At 42.2% G+C, this 17,411-nt stretch overlaps 1 protein-coding gene across 2 annotated transcripts in view; it reads left to right on the plus strand.

Annotated features, from left to right (window-relative positions):
* Window positions 1-17,411, plus strand: part of LOC126331808 (tRNA N6-adenosine threonylcarbamoyltransferase, mitochondrial-like) — an 85,967-nt gene that overhangs the window by 22,836 nt on the left and 45,720 nt on the right. For both annotated transcript variants that reach the window (XM_049996524.1, XM_049996522.1), the window contains exon 2: window positions 79-212. In XM_049996524.1, coding sequence (XP_049852481.1) covers window positions 79-212 — 134 coding nt within the window. The remainder of the gene's footprint in view (window positions 1-78; window positions 213-17,411) is intronic.

The following is a 17,411-nucleotide window of genomic DNA, read 5'->3' on the forward strand; positions in this document are numbered from 1 at the left end:
GACTGTTTGGTGAATTGTTCTTTTTATTCTTTCAGTTGTCATTATTTCTTTTTCTGATTTGACTGTTTTGTGTTTCAGTTTTGGGGGAATAATTCCACCAGTTGCAAAAAAGTTACATCAGGAGCACATTGAAAAAGTTGTTCAGGATGCTTTGAAAGCATCACATTTGAATATGGATGATATTGATGCTGTAGCAGCTACTGTTAAACCTGGTAATATGGCCTTGTCAGATGGAACACTGCTGTTATTGTTCTGTCATCCTGCTGTGAAACATTGGTATCTTATAACAAACTAATTCATGCATACATTAGTTTAAATAAATTGCCTGGTTCAGTGACAAATTCTTGCCTTTGTAGCTGTCAGATGAGTTTGTATTTCCAATACCTGTTAAGTATGAGTGGCTAAGAGTAGAAATGGCATGGAGCAACAGCAATGCCAAGAAATTTTTATTAAAGACAATCAGGGCAGTGAATAGATTTGAATTTTATTTGTTGCAAAATAAATAAATAATTACTCAACAAATCATAATAGATATACAACTTCATGATAGAGTGCAAGCAAAATGTATTACTTGTCATTAAAGAAATAATTAATAATGAAACTGTCATTGTATACCTTCAAGTGTGGCATATTAAATCTTTTCAAACCTATATGATTTTAAGGTGAACTGGGCTCAGAAAAGTATTATAGTTTGACAAAACATGTGTTGGTGTCAGATAATGGACTTGGTAGGAGCACATAAAGCAGGATAGTTAAAATTTATGGTTTTGTGCTGTAGCCGATAGGCACCAAAGTGAGAACTTGTGATTACCAAATTTTTGTAGTATGGAGGAAGTCAGGTTAAAGCAGTGATATTCACTATCCAAAAGAAATGGGAAATCACTGGATCAAGGTGTTAATACAAGGGCTATTCAGAAAGCAGGGAACGTTTTGGCATTAAAAAGACAGCTAAGTACAAGAAATACATACTACTTTTACACATTGTCACCAAACACATTGAGGCACTTATCATAGCGGTGGACAAGCTTTGAAAGACCTTAGTCATAAAATTCTGCCACCTGAGACTTGTGGTAGCCTAGCTTTTGAGCGTCAATTTCAAACAACAAAGTCTGTGAAACTTCTGGAAAAGAAAGCGAAAGCTCTGTTACTGTGAAGCAACAGTTTTCATGAATTGTTTCATCAACTTTAGTGACAAGATCGTCAGTCACAATGCTCAGGCGTCCACTCTTCTCTTCATCATGATCATTGGTTCGACCATTTTTAAAGCGAATGCACAATTTACAGATGGAACATTCACTCATTACATTCTTTCCATACACTTTGCAGTTCACGATAAATTTCTATAGATTTTAGGTTTTTTGCTGCCAACAAAAACCGTATCAGACTGCACCTCACAACTGGCAGGGTTTCGATTGCAGCGCACAATTAAAATTCGAATGTCGAAAAATCCAGATGCGCAGAGACATTTCCGCTGTCACAGATGGATGCCAACTGAGCTGCTGAGCATGCACATACCAAAATATACACCATCGGCATTCACCTAGAGGCGTCAGACAGAAATGTTCCCTACTTTCTGAATAGCCCTCATAGAATGGGTCCAGAACAGTAATAAATTAAATTTCATTGATGCTAACAGTAACTGAGAGTATGGATTTGACATAGTGTGCATGAAAACACATGAACTCAGATTTCAATCTCATTTATAGGCTTAGTGGTTCTTGAGAAGATCTCTGTTCTTAGTGATTTTGTAGAGTTAAGTTCCATGCTGGAAGAAGAACATCAGAGTACCCTTCTGGAGAAGCTTATAATTTCATGGCAGTCAACAGAACTGCTTTTGCATAATATCATGTAGAACCAGTGCTGTACCCCAGCTGAACATTCAAAAAGATCACAATGTACATCTACCAGGACAGTATTAGATTACCAAATACTGTGTGTGTACTGTGTTCTTCAGTGTGGAGACTGGTTTGCTGCAGCTCTCTGTGCTACTTTATCCTGTGCAAGCCTCTTCATCTCCAAGTACCTACTGCGTCCTACGTCCTTTGGAACCCGCTTACTGTATCCCTTGATGTCTCCGAACGTGTCCTGTCAACTGATCCCTTCTTTTAGTCAAGTTGTGGTACAAATTTCTTTTCTCCCCAATTTGTTTGGTACCCCATTGTTAGTCACATGATCTACCCATCTAATCATTAGTATTCCTCTGTAGCACCACATTTCAGAGACTTCATTCTCTTCTTACCTGAACTGTGTATCATCCGTGTTTCACATCCACACTAAGCAACAATCCAGAGAAAGACCTTTAGGAAAGACTTCCTAACACTTGAATCTAGTGTTGGTGTTAATTTCTCTTCTTCAGAAATGCTTTTCCTGCCACTACCAGTCTACATTTTATATCCCCTCTACTTCAGCCATCATCAGCTCTTTTACTGCCCAAATAGCAAAACTCATGTACTACTTTTAGTGTCTCATTTCCTAATCTAATTCCATCACCACCACCTTGTTTAATTCAGCTTCGAGGGGCGACTCAAAAATAACGGGAATTTCTTTCTAGAAAGCATATACTTTATTGTTTTCAAATACAACCTTAATCTCCTTCGAAGTACTCTCCATTAGCATTAATACACGTGTCCAAAGATTAATTCCAGTGTCGAAGCACCTTTTAAATTCGTCCTCTTTGATACCTGCTAGCACTTTCATGACACTGCGTTTTACGTCTTACACATCTGCAAAATGCTTCCCTCTCAAGTCTCTTTTCATCCTTGGGAATAGGAAGAAGTCTGAGGGTGCTAAATCTGGCAAATAGGGCGCTTGGGTCAAGGTAGTCGTCTTCATTGAGGCCAAAAACTAGCGAACGCTGAGAGTCGTGTGCGCAGGAACATTGTCGTGATGCAGGAACCACATGCCAGAATCCCACACAGCCGGATATTTTTGTGACAAACTTCTGTGAAGCCATTTCATAAACTCCAAATAGAATTGTTGGTTTACTGTCTGGTTTTCAGGGACAAATTAAGAGTGTATGATCCCTTTGACGTCGGAAAAAAATATATATATATCATTTTCGCATTTGATTTCACTTGCGAAGGTTTTTTTGGTCGAGGTGAGCCAGGAGATTTCCATTGTGATGACTGTTGTTTGCTTTCTGGATCATACCCATAGCATTGTGACTCATCACCTATCACCTGTAATGATTTTGTTGAAAAAAATGTGGATCATCTTTGAACGCGTCCTTCATTTTGAGACAGGCTTGAATGCGACGATCCCTTTGATCTCCAGTAAGAAGCTTCGGCACAAATTTTGCTGCTACTCTTCGCATCCCCAAATCAATGGTCAAGATGCGCTGAATTGAGCTCCAGGACAACCCAGACTAGTTCTTGAGTTGGTCGATTGTCCTGCGTCGATTTTCACTGATGAGATCATGGATTTTGTCAATGTTGTCTTCACTTTGAGCAGCTGAAGGTCGACCGGAATGGGGCTGATCTTCAACCACCATTTCTCCATTTTTAAACCAAGAAAATCATTCGTACACTTGCATTTTAATAAGAGCATGGTCTTTGTAGGCTGTCTGAATCATCATAACAGTTTCTGCTGCATTCTTGCCAAGCAAGAAACAGAACTTCACTGCCACATTGTTCGTAAGAACTAGCCATCTCCTCGTGTCGTGTCTGCACTGTATGCACACTCAAAGAAGTGCCAAAGAAACCACACTTCTCGCTGTTGGGTGACGCCGCATGGCAGAACGACTTAGCAGAGCTCCTACTACAACCCTCTGGTGGCACAAACGGCTGCTAATAGTACATGATGTGCAGCATTACGATTCCGGTTACTTTTGGGTCCCTCCTCGTACATCCCATTATCCTTGCTTTGATTTTGTTGATGGGCCTCTTATATATTTCTTTTTAAGACTCTGTACATCCTGTTCAGCTGCTCTTCCAAGTCCTTAGCTGTTTCTAACAGAATTACAGTGTTCTCAGCAAACCTCAAAGTTTTTATATTTTCTCTCTGGACTTTAATCCGTACTCCAAATTTTTCTTTAATTTTCTTTACTACTTGTTCAATGTACAGATTGAATATCATTGGGGATAGGCTACAACCTAGGCTCAGTCCATTCTAAACCACTGCTTCCCTTTCATGCTGTAGACTACAACCTAGTCTCAGACCATCCTCAACCACTGCTTCCCTTTCATGCCCCTCGACTCTTATAACTTTTTGTGCAAGTTTTATATAACCTTTCACTTTCTGTATTTCACCCCTGCTACCTGCAGATTTTGAAAGAGTATATTCAAGTCAACGTTATCAAAAGCTTTCTCCTAATCTGCAAAAGTGATAAATATGAGTTTGGCTTCCCTTAATTATCTTCTGCAATAAGTCGTAAGGCCAATATTCTCTTTTGTGTTCCTACATTTTGCTGGAAGCCAATGTGTTCTGTCCTGAGGTTGGCCCCTACCAGTTTTTTTCATTCTTCTGTAAATAATTACTTTAAGTATTTTTCACACGTGACTTATTAAACTGATAGTTCAATCAGCACCTGTTTTCTTTGGAATTAGAATTATTCCTTTCTTCTTGAAGACAGAGGGAATTTCACCCATATCATACATCTTGAATACTAGGTGGAATAGTTTTATTATTGCTGTCTCACCCAAGGATGTCAATAGCTTTGAGGCAATGCCATCCATTCTGGGGTGGGCTTGTTCTGATTTAAGTGTTTCAGCACTCTGTCAAATTCTTCTCACATTGTCATCTATGACCTCTTTTCTTTCTATAACACTGTCTGCAGGTACATTTTCTTGTATAACTATTTTGTATACTCCTTCCACCTTTTAGCTTATTTGCTTAGTACTGGTTTTTCAACTGAGCTCTTGATATTCACACAGCTGTTTTTCTCGTCTCCAAATATCTTTTCAGATTTCCCGTAGGCATTATCCATTTTTCCCTTGTTCTATATGCATCTACATCCTTACATTTGTTACAAAATTGTTAAGACTTTCGTGGCCACTTGTTGACAAACTGCTTATTTGCTTCTGTCTCGGGACAGAAGCAAATAAGCAGTTTGTCTTACATTTGTTGTTTAGCCATTGCTGCTTCTTAATGTTGCTTTTCCTGTTGTAATGTTGCAAGTGGTTAGCACTGCAGCAGAGAGCGCGTACAAAACCTGTTAAATGGCTTGTCTGCACAGGGGTTTCATTGCACACCTTTGCTTTATGCCCTTACATAAACGCCGGCCGCGGTGGTCTCGCGGTTCTAGGCGCGCAGTCCGGAACCGTGCGACTGCTACGGTCGCAGGTTCGAATCCTGCCTCGGGCATGGATGTGTGTGATGTCCTTAGGTTAGTGAGGTTTAAGTAGTTCTAAGTTCTAGGGGACTGATGACCACAGCAGTTGAGTCCCATAGTGCTCAGAGCCATTTGAACCATTTTGAACCTTACATAAACGATTATTAAGGTGGCCTATGAGGTTGGTCAGTGAAATACAGATATATAATAGTAAACTGAGCAACAAAATCAAGAATTATGGATATTAATGTAAGCTTAGCACAGTTAGATTTATATCATAGCGTAATTCATAGAAACTCGCTTAGCTATAACTGATGGTCATACGCGCAATGTTCCAATCGAATCCGTAAATAGTTTTAGCACAGCATTGGCAGACAATAAACAGTTCACTACATCACAGTCACTGTAATTACATTGTGTTCATGGCTCACAAACTTATAAACCGAATATTAGCTTCTGAAAAATCCTATAGGCCTGATCCTGCCTCAGAATCAAAACACGTGTGCGATCCCAAGCTGTTCTTGCCCACCTTACCTGCACAGCTCCCAGCACATGAAAGACAACGATGTCTGCTGTGTGTGTCTGTCCTACATTTTGTCATGTGACATACTGTCCCAGTCAAATTAACATCCATGTACCAGACTACCATCTGTTTACAAACACTTTTTACAATTTACAAGTACTTAAACCAAATATGTTACACAGTTCTGTACACACTTATTCTATCATATGCTATTATATTTTGTCAGTACAATTATTTTAATTTTAATATAGTGTACAAACTATAACAACAGTTGCTTGTCAAAACAATTACTTAAATGTTTCTTGCCCATTTTGCATTAAGTTATTCAAAACCTTCTACAAGTAAAGGCTAAAAGCTTTACGTATTTGTGGATGACTCCATTTTAGATGCACAGTTTCACTCGTTATGTTACATACCCCCACTTCATGAAGACATTACCTCAGTAATGGCTACATGAAATAGCACCAAGACTTCCACAGCCATACAACTACTGTATATATAAGTAATGAACAAATGTGAGTTCAAATAAACTGTGCCAAAATCTGAGTAGGAACTTCACATGGCAAAATTTTTATCATCGAAATAAGAGATGTGGAAGCAACTATACATCTAAACTGTAAGTGATCTTACTTTCTAAACACGCATATAAATTTCAATGATTTGTCTGAATGTGCATCAATCAAATCAGTTTAAATGGAATTGCCTATCTTCAGTCTTCTGTGTCATTGCATATCACTTCACTGGTTATGCCCTCACTGCTGTCTTCCACTTGCTGCCATAGCAAGGACCTCTCCCTTGAGTCCTAGATCCATCTGTGCATCAGCAGACCATATCTCTTGCATTAAAGTGCAGTCACTAGTGCATTCTACTCCTTGTCAGTCAAGCCAAATCATGACAAATGTCAAACAAATGACCCAAATCAAAAGTTGCTGTAAATGTGTTCCCATGGCTTCCCAGCAATCAGGCTATCGAAAGCCTCTCTGGTTTACCATGTGTTCACTGTATCAGTTCACAAGTGAAAGACCTTGAAGCACGGAACAAAGTGCACAAACAAACTTTTAACAAATGCAAACTCCTTATGATTCAATCTGAGAACCTAATCACACCCACAGACTTAATAATTTGTGAACATTTTACTCAAACAGGTAAATGATGTGCTATTTCACACAGCAAACAGTAAGTACCAGTTTACTGCAAATAATTTCTAATTATAATTATATCACTATTTTTTCAAATTACAGATATTTTCCCTTGCTAAGTCATTATTTATTTAATTTTGGCAGGTTCATGACTGGCACCACCCTCATGCATCTGCCACAAGGTCTGGGTACAACTTTCCTTGCTATCTTAAGAAACAAACTATTATCCCCCCGACCCCATGCTTTCTTCCTACACCCCAATATCATTCCTGGCAGTTACTGAACAAACCCCCAAAATAATTATATTTACGCAACACAGACAATAATTCTTCAAAATTTCTTACAAATATACAAACAACAATAATTCAATATACATAATAATCTCCCAATATGTTTAACTGATTATGCATGTGCAACTAATGTACTGGAACACAAATTTCTCTATTTATCACTACCATATCACTTGTCAACATATAGTCTCAATTCATTCATATTCCAGAGAATAAGTGGTTTCTTTCTATTAGGGTAGACTGGCCTGTATCCACTGGAGTGTGGACACTCGACAATCTCAAATGGCCCGTGATAAAGTCCAAACAATTTTTTTATTTCACTATCAATGTTGCTTGATTTTTCTTTAGTCCTGACTAGAACTTTGTCCCCGAATTTTGAATGTGGTCATCTTGTGTTTCCCATTGCGCCGCCTCTTTCTTTCCATCTGCTGCAAAATCAATGCATGTCTCTCTTTCATTATGTTGCCCTGAGGAAATTCCACATTTCCAGCTGTGAGATTTGCTGGCCTGTTACTCATCATGACTTCATAGGTAGAGAAACCAGTGGAGCAACTCTTCCCTATATTTGTGAGGTCCTCAAATACAGGAACATATCCAGCACAACCATTGTGCCTTTTGCTTCGGCATGTTCTTCATAGTCTACCTAGTTATCACATGTACCCCACAGCAGGATCACTTGTCAGGTTGTAAAGTGAGATGCTCATATGTGTTGCACTCACTCTCTCTATGAATTTATCAAACATCCCTAAAACAAATTGTGCTCCATTATCTGAAAGAATTTTCTCTGGTGATTTTATTTGTAGTATATAGTCCTCCTATAACTTATTGATGATGTTCTTATTTGTGTCTCTTTTTTAGTGGATAAAGATTTACATATTTTGAGAATACAGCCACAGATACCAACATGTATTGTACACCACCTCGACCTGTGGGCAGTGGGCCGAAAAAGTTGATAGCAAGCAGCTCTCCTGTTTTACTGGGCAAGAGGTCTTACATTTCACCCTGTACTGCCACAGCATTATGTTTCACATGCTGACATCTTTCACAGCTAGCCAACTGCCTTCTAACCCTTTTTGCCATATTATTGAAATATATAAACTCCTTTATAATTTCTGTACAGTTCTGGGCTCTGTAGTGCCCATGACTGTGATGGATATAGTCTATCAACATATCAACCTGCTCATCAGGGAAAAACAACTTTCAATTTTCCTTATCTTGCTTTTTACACCTAAATAAAACTCCCCTATAAATCTTGTAATATCTTCCCATTGTCTCATACCCTTTACATCCTAAATTCACTTAATGAATTTCAGGCTTTGGCTCCTGTTTTGCAATCACCCTCCAAATAGATCCTAAATTTCTGAAACCTGAACACCAAAGCCAAGAGTTCCTTTTCCAAGATCCCATACATGTGTTCATGTTTTAAAAACATCCAGCTAGCGAATGTTATTGTCCTCTGTGCCACTGCCCCATCTATCATCTTTTTGTGAAATAGCACAGATTCCACACCAAAATCTGAGCTGTCATAGGCAATGCGAAAGGGAGTGACATGTCTGGGTAATATAATATTTTGCTATTACATCAGCTTTTCTTTATTGCAGCAAACTCATCACAGAGAAGTGTCCAGTTCTAGAAAACATTTTTCTTTGATACTTTACACAGATTTGGAGTGTTCATATTATAGTCCCCAATGAAATTACACAGCCCTATGGAAAATTTTAAATTGGGCCTCATACATCCCACAGTGGCCTTAGTCTTGTCCCTGTTAGGCAGTAATCCTTCAGCTGTTAACTGAAGGCCCAGAAAAGTTAATTCTGCCTGCATAAATTCACATTTACTAAGTTTGAGTGTCATTCCCCCATTCTGTAGTGCTCTCATCACCACTTCTAACAACAGACAGTGTTCATGACATGTACTGCTAGTGGTAAGTATATCATCCACATACACTGTATGCCCCCCCATGGGGTCCACAACTCTTTTGTGGATACGTGCGTAGCGAGCACGGGACCCTGAGCTAATGTGGCCTTGCTCCCTTTCCGGGCTACATACCTTTCCTTTCCGCATCCTTCCCCATCCCCCATCTTGGCCCTCCCCCCTCTCACCTCTGCCTCTTTCCTTCCTTTTCTCCCCCTCTGGGAGTATGTTTTGTGCCTATGTCCAGAGACGCTCAAAAATGTAACACATTCTTTGCTTTCTCTGCTTGCAAGTCTTTGTCCTTCCTTTGTCCTTCTCTTTTCCCCTTGTTTTTTCCCTTTCTCTTTTTTCCTCCCTGTGCGTGTCTGAAGGCCGACCCACGCATTTCCATGCGTAGCCGGTGACGGGGTAACGCATAATTCCCCGCCCCAGGTAGACAGGTAGGACACGTACATAACCCCTGGTAATGGCCAGGCCCAGGGAGGGGTGATTACACAAGCTGATACCTTCCGAAAGTGCCGATTGGTCCCTCCATCCGTTTCTCGGGAGGTGTGACCTGAGGTGTGAACAATCACCTAAGAGGGTAGTGCCCTCAGAGAGGGCCCCCACAAGGAACGAGCACGCCATCGGAGACGCCGGTAATCATGGGGGGTACTTTCGCAATGGTTTCCTCATCTTCTACTATGTCTGCTCACAAGCGTAAGTTCAATGACTCTCAGCCACAGACAGTCCTTCCATCGTTGCCACAGTTCCTTTTGTTTCTCAGTTTGACGAAGGTCACGACTTCTCCACGGTCAACCCTTTCATTACTCAGAAAGGTGTCGACGCAATTGCAGGTCCTGTAAAGTCTTGTTCGAGATTATGAAATGGCATCTTGTTGTTAGAAACAGTCAGTGCCCTCCAGGCACAAAAATTGCTGCGTACTTCACTGTTACACACCTTCCCTGTCCGGGTGGAAGCACACTGCACTTTAAATTCATCACATGGGATCGTTTATACACGCTCCCTCGACAGATTGTCCGACGAGGAAATTCAACACTACCTGTCTGACCAGGGCGTAACGGCTGTTCTTAGAGTCATGAAAAGGGTTGACATGAACATCATTCCAACCCGTACTGTATTCTTGACATTTGACAAAGTTCAACTCCCATCGAAAATCAAAGCTGGCTATGAGATAATTGCCATTCACCCTTACATCCCAAACCCTATGCGTTGCTATCGCTGTCAGTGGTTCAATCACACCAGTCAGTCCTGTTCCAATCCGGCCAAATGTGTTACGTGTGGCAAGGATGCCCATGAGGGTGCTTGTCCACCTCCATCCCTTCGTTGCATCAACTGTATGGGTGACCACGCTGCTTCCTCTTGAGATTGCCCCATTTTTAAAGACGAAAAGCTCATCCAGGAAATCAGAGTGAAGGAAAAGGTGTCAACCTTTGCTGCTCGAAAATTATTCGCCAGTCGAAAGCCCATTGTGCCTCAGACAGGAAGATACAGCACTGTCCTTGCCTCTCCTCGGCCAACAAAGGAGGCGGCCACACAGACTCGTGATCTCACCTTTAGTGCCACGATTGTCGGATCGACCAGCACAAAGATCGCCCGTTCAACCTCCCCACTTTGCCTGCTCACTCTATGGTTCACCCTTCATCGGGTTCTGCTAAATCTCGAGCCCAAAAGTCAGACACCAAGACTTCAAAAAAAGAGCATACTTGTGAAGTTTTTTTTTGTGCCCCAACTTCACAACCATCGGTTCCTCCTTCATCTAAACATCATGTTTCCAAGAAGGCTAATAAGAAACCCAGTTCCCCTCCTTCTCTGCCAAGGCGTGTTTCATCTACAGCACCACCTGGCGGTCTGTTTCGCTGAGGCGCACTGTTGGTGGCCAATCAACCGGCCGATCGCTGGTGGCAGGAGCTGCTCCTGAACAACATATGGATCAGGATCATCTGCTTTCAGCTGAATGCCGTTCCATGCTGTTGGTCGCAAGCTCTGAGCAGTCATTGAGTTGACAGCAACCTTGGTCACATTCCTCCATTTTCTGTCCACCCTATGTCCATTATCCACTGGAATATCCACGGCATTTGAGCCAATCGGGATGAATTGTCGATCCTCTTATGATCCTACTCGCCGGTCATCTTCTGTCTTCAGGAAACAAAGCTGCTTCCCCATGACTGCTTTGTTCTCACCCATTTTCAGTCAGTCCGATTTGATTTCCCCTCTGTTGAAGGCACTCCAGCACATGGAGGACTCATGATTCTTCTCCATTATCACCCAATCCCCTTAAACACTTCCTTCCAAGCTGTCGCTGTCCGTCTTTCCCTTTCTGGATACACCTTCTCTCTTTGTACTGTATACATTCCATCGCCCACACCAATGGTACGAGCTGATCTCCTTCATCTTCTTGGTCAGCTTCCAACCCCCCCTATTTGCTGGTTGGGGACTTCAATGCCCACCACCCCTTTGGGGATCACCTCATCCTTGTCCGCGTGGCTCAGTATTGATAGACATCTTCCACCAAGCGGATCTTGTTTGCCTCAACACTGGTTACCCTACATTTTTGTATGCCTCCATGACAAATTTCTCTCATTTTGATCTTTCGGTCGGTACTGTTCCGCTTGCTCGGCACTTCGAATGGTTCACCCTTGATGATACACACTCGAGTGACCACTTTCCATATGTTCTTAGACTGCAGCCTCAACTGCCATATATGCGCCCGCGATGTTGGAAGTTTGCCCAAGCCGATTGGACACTTTTTTTGTCTCTAGCGACATTTTATGACCGTCACTTTCCTAGCGTCGACGATGAGGTCACACATATTACAGACGTTATTCTTACAGCTGCGGAACGTTCAATACGATGCACTTCCGTATTGCCCGGCGCCCCCCAGTTCCTTGGTGAAACGAGGCATGCCGTGACGCAATACGTGAGCGGCGATGTGCTCTTCACGTTTTCCGCCACCATCCTACTTTGGCCAACTGTATCCGATATAAGCAGTTCCGTGCGCGACGCCGTCACGTCATCCGCAATAGGAAGAAGGCAAGCTGGAACTTCTTTACTAGCTCATTTAACACCTTCACTCCCTCCTCGGAAGTTTGGAGTCGGATTCGACGGTTATCTGGCACGCCTAGTTTCTCCCCGGTCTCTGGGCTCACTGTCGCGCATGATACGTTAGTGGATCCCGTCGCAATTTCTAACTGATTGGGTCAACACTTTGCTGAGATTTTGAGCTCTTCAAATTACTCGCCAGTGTTTCTCCCGAAGAAACGTGCAGCGGAAGTGCAACCTCTTGCTGTCTCCTCTCAAAATCGCAAAAGCTATAATACTGTTTTCTCCATGCGGGAATTCCAACATGCACTCTCTTCTTCTCGCTCCTCTGCCCCAGGACCGGATGGTATCCCCATCCAAATGTTGCAGCATTTATCAACTCATAGTCTGCGTTACCTCCTTCACCTTTATAATCGAATTTGGACTGACAGTACTTTTCCCAGACGATAGCGGGAAGCTATCGTCGTTCCTGTTCTGAAACCTGGAAAGGACAAACATCTCCCCTCTAGCTATCGCCCCATTTCTCTCTCGAGTAGTGTATGTAAGGTTTTGGAGCATATGGTGAATTGCCGTTTAGCTTGGTGGCTGGAGTCCCGCAGTCTTTTAACACCTGCCCAATGCGCTTTCCGAAAGCATCGTTCTGCAATTGACCATCTTGTTGCTCTCTCCACTTATATTATGAACATTTTTCTCCAGAAACGCCAAACAGTAGTAATATTTTTTGATCTGGAGAGAGCATTCGATACCTGTTGGAAGAAAGGCATCCTCTGCACACTGTTCTCTTGGGGCTTACGAGGTCGGCTGCCCCATTTTCTTCGCGAATTTATGGCAGAGCGCACATTTAGAGTGCGGGTGAACACTACTCTCTCCCGTACTTTCTCCCAAGAAAACGGGGTACCCCAGGGCTCCGTGCTAAGTGTTGTACTGTTTGCCATTGCCATAAATCCAATTATGGACTGTCTCCTTCCCGATGTCTCAGGCTCCCTCTTTGTGGACAATTTTGCGATCTACTACAGCTCTCAATGGACCAACCTTCTTGAATGACGTCTTCAAGGGTGTCTCGATCGCCTCCACTCTTGGAGCATTGAAACCGGCTTCCGCTTTTCTCCCGGTAAGACCGTGTGTGTTAATTTTTGGCGTTGTAAGGAGTTTCTTCCACCTTCCTTACATCTAGGACCTGTCAACCTTCCGTTTTCGGACATCGCTAAATTCTTGGGTCTTATGTTTGACAGAAAACTGTGCTGGTCCTCCCACATTTCGTATCTTTCGGCTCGCTGTCTGCGATCCCACAACACCCTCTGTGTCCTGAGTGGTACCTCCTGAGGAGCGGACCGAGTAGTCCTTCTCTGCCTCTATCGCGCCTTAGTGCGCTCGAAATTGGACTATGGAAGCATAGTTTACTCCTCTGCTCGGCTGTCTATTCTTCGGCGTCTCGACTCTATCCACCACTGTGGATTACATTTAGTGTCTGGAGCTTTTTACACCAGCACTGTGGAAAGCCTTTATGCTGAGACTCCTGAACCTTCGCTGTCCAATCGGCGAACAGCCCTTCTGAGTTGTTAGGCTAGCCATCTGTCTTCCATGCCTGCTAATCCAGCCCATGACATTTTTTTCGACGCCTCCTTGGATGTACGGTATGCAGGCCGCCCTTCCTCCCTACTACCACCGGGAGTCCACTTCCGTCAACTGCTCCGTTCTCTTTCCTTCCGCTTTCCTAAAACCTTGACAACTTGGGGTACAGCACTGCCTTGGCTCCGTCCCCGGACCTGCCTGCTCCGTGACCTTTGTCACTTTTCCAAGGATGGTACCCCTTCACTTGTTTATCATCGGGCATTTGCTGCTCTGTGTGCACAAATGAAGGAAGCCACATTTATTTACACTGATGGCTTGAAAACATCGTTAGGTGTAGGGAGTGCCTATATTGTTGGTGACACCCCAAATCGATTTCGGCTTCCTGACCAGTGTTCGGTTTATACTGCGGAGCTTTACGCTGTTCTCCAGGCTGTCCAATACATCCGTCGCCATCAGCGGATACAGTATGTTATCTGTTCGGATTCTCTCAGCTCTCTCCTCAGTCTCCAAGCTCTGTACCCTGTCCATCCTCTGGTCCACCAGATTCAGGACTACCTCCACTTGCTCCACTTGGAGGGGCGCATCTGTGGCATTCCTCTGGATCCTAGGACACTTTGGTATCTGTGGAAATGAGGCGGCCGATATTGCGGCCAAGGCTGCAGTCTCTCTTCTTCAGCCAGCTATTCGCACGATTCCCTTGGCAGATCTACGGAGTGTTTTATGTCGTCATGTTACTCTTCTATGGCACGCACATTGGTCGACACTTCCCAATAATAAATTGCGGGACGTGAAAGCTCTTCCCTGTGCTTGGGCCTCTTCCTCCCGAACGCGTCGTTGGGAGGAGGTCATTTTAACTAGACTCCGGATAGGGCACTGTCTTTTTAGCCATCGACATCCTTTAAGTGGTGATCCTCCCCCACTTTGTCCCCGCTGCTCTCAGCTGTGGATGGTAAGACACCTTTTACTTTAGTGCCTCTATTTTACTCCGTTATGCGTCAGTCTACAGCTGTCGCCTGATATATATTCCATTTTAGCAGATGACATGCGCTCAGCCAATTGCGTTCTAGAGTTTATTAGTGCCAGTGAGATGACGTCAGTCATTTGAAGCTCTTTTTGGGGACAACAACCCCCTTCTATAGTGGTTTTTTAAGCTCTCCTTCCATTTTTAGTTTCTCCAATTTTTTGAGTTTCATTCCCATTTCTGCCTTTTCCTAAGTCACAGTCTGGGCGCTAATATCTGTAGCAGTTTTGCGCCCTAAAACCATAACTCTCTATACTGTATGCCTTATAATCAATTCACTTCCAAATATATGATTTAATGCTCTAGTAAAATCAGCAGCTGATATGGACAGACCAAATGGAACGACCCTAAACAGGAAACAGAAAAGCTGTATATTTTATGTTTTCTTTGGCAAGTGGCACATGCCAGAACTCATAGCTCAGATCCACACTTGACATTACCATTATGCTATTGAATTTTAGCAACAGCACATTCATATTTTGTGGTTGGTCTTTTTCCCTAACATTTTATTTAATCTACTTGCATCTGACATTATCTGTATACTTCCACCCTTATTCCTAACCGCTACAACTAGATTACTGTATTCACTCCTTCCCTGTCATAATACTTTCCGTTCGAACATTTTTTGAATCCTCTCTCTTACTGCCGCTTTGTCCCTAACTGCAGTAAGGAAAGGCCTTACCTTAATGATACTACGAGATGTCATCTTCAATGAATACTCAAAATTCACTACCTCTCATGAATTATCGGAAAACATTCTCTGATATTTATGCAAAAGTTTGTCCAGTTGAAGCCTTCTCTCTTCTGGTAAGTCATGCACCTCCTTTACATTATTAACTATTTGTTCTCCTGCACATGACTTCTAGTACCTTTCATTTTCCTTCTGCAAATGTGTCATCACTTTACCTCCCTATATTTCTTCTTTAAACTTTATTATTTTTCTGTACCCACCAGCATTAAAATCCAAAACGCTGTCCTTCACCTCAATATTATACTTATATTTATACAGAAAATCCATGCCAAAAATGTGATTGACAATCCTGAAATAAAACAGCACACACTAAAACAATAATTATTTGTCATAAATTCTAAAATGGTTTCCTTTCTGATGGGCTTACAGCATGCTCCAGTTGCAGTCTTGACCTTTATCCACTTATAGTTAGCTTTACTAGAGCCCTAATTCTTATTCATTACCAGAAGGATTCAGACACAGTTGATATATTTGAGCCAGTATCCCACAGGACTTCAGTTTCAACATTCCCCACAATTACCTTAACAACAGGTTGCACCTTCTGTACCTTTTTCACTTTTTATTCAGTTTCCTTCATAAAATCAGCCTCAATTTCCTCCCTGTTCTCATTATCCATTGTATATGCATCCCAACACCTGTTCCCATATTCAGTCTCCATATCGCCTTTAAATAAGTCATTAAATATTTCACTTGTATTTTCATCATCCAATTCCTGTACCTTTCTAGCTACTTTTCATTTCAACTCCTTTTATTCTTCTGGCAGCAACATCTGATGAACCTTTGCATATGACACCAATCACTTACCGAGTGAGGTGGCGCTGCTACGTTCCTTGTGTTCTACCAATTTTGGTTTATAACAGTGCTCTGTCTGTGTCCTCAACAAAATTCAAAAACTCTTTCACTGAATCATTAGGGCTGTGTATTAGATCCCATTGCGAGTTCTCTGGCAGCCTTCTTTTTAATGTTGATATTTCTGTTAGTGATTGCTGAGCGCTTTTGGCAAGCGGAGTGCACTCGTGCATTGTGAGGCAAACTGAGCAGCTAGCTACTTGATAGAGAAGTAGCGGCTCTGGTCTCATAAACTAACATATGGCCAGGAGAGCGGTGTGCTGACCTCATGCCCCTCCATATCTGTATACAGTAATGCCTGTGGGTTGAGGATGACACGGCGTCTGGTCGGTACCAATGGGCCTTCCAGGACCTGTTCAGATGGAGTTTAGTTTTATTTATGTTAGTTCCCCTAGTGACCTATCTAAATGTATTATTTTGCAGAGTTTCCTCACACAGAATTCTCTCATAGTTTCTCTACCACTTCTGTAATTTGGCCCATTTTAAAAATCATTTGGCAACTTTTATTGCTTGGCTTGCCCCCAGTATTTATGGAAGAACATTGCTTCAATTTCTTATAGTCTACACATTCCTCAGCAAGTTGTTTAACCCAAGTCTGAGCTGCTCCTTCCAGCCGTCTCTTTACAAACTTTGCTTGTCTTCTCACTCATGCCTATTATAAAGTTATCTTTGCATGTAACCAAGAAATCTACTTCATAGTAACTATTTTCACCAGTGGATGGCTTGATATTACTACCAATTGCCATGGGACGCTCTATCAACATACCTGCCCACCCAGCTGCTACATTACTTATGGTTTTCTTCAAATTGTCTATCTTTCCTTGAATAATTTCCACTTCCCCTTTTAACTTTTCATTGCTGATTTTTATCACTGATTCTAGTTCAGCATTTGTCTGGAGTTCAGATTGCTTGCACTTCTCCTCCTGTGCCTCAGTTCGCCCCTCAAGTTCAGATACTACAGTCTCTAGTTCCCAGCTACTTTTCTATTTTGTCTATTTGTTTGATGACCTCTTCCATAGTTTTTCATGAATTTCTAGTTTA

The sequence above is a fragment of the Schistocerca gregaria genome, chromosome 2 (assembly GCF_023897955.1).
Source record: "Schistocerca gregaria isolate iqSchGreg1 chromosome 2, iqSchGreg1.2, whole genome shotgun sequence".
NCBI lineage: Eukaryota > Metazoa > Arthropoda > Insecta > Orthoptera > Acrididae > Schistocerca > Schistocerca gregaria.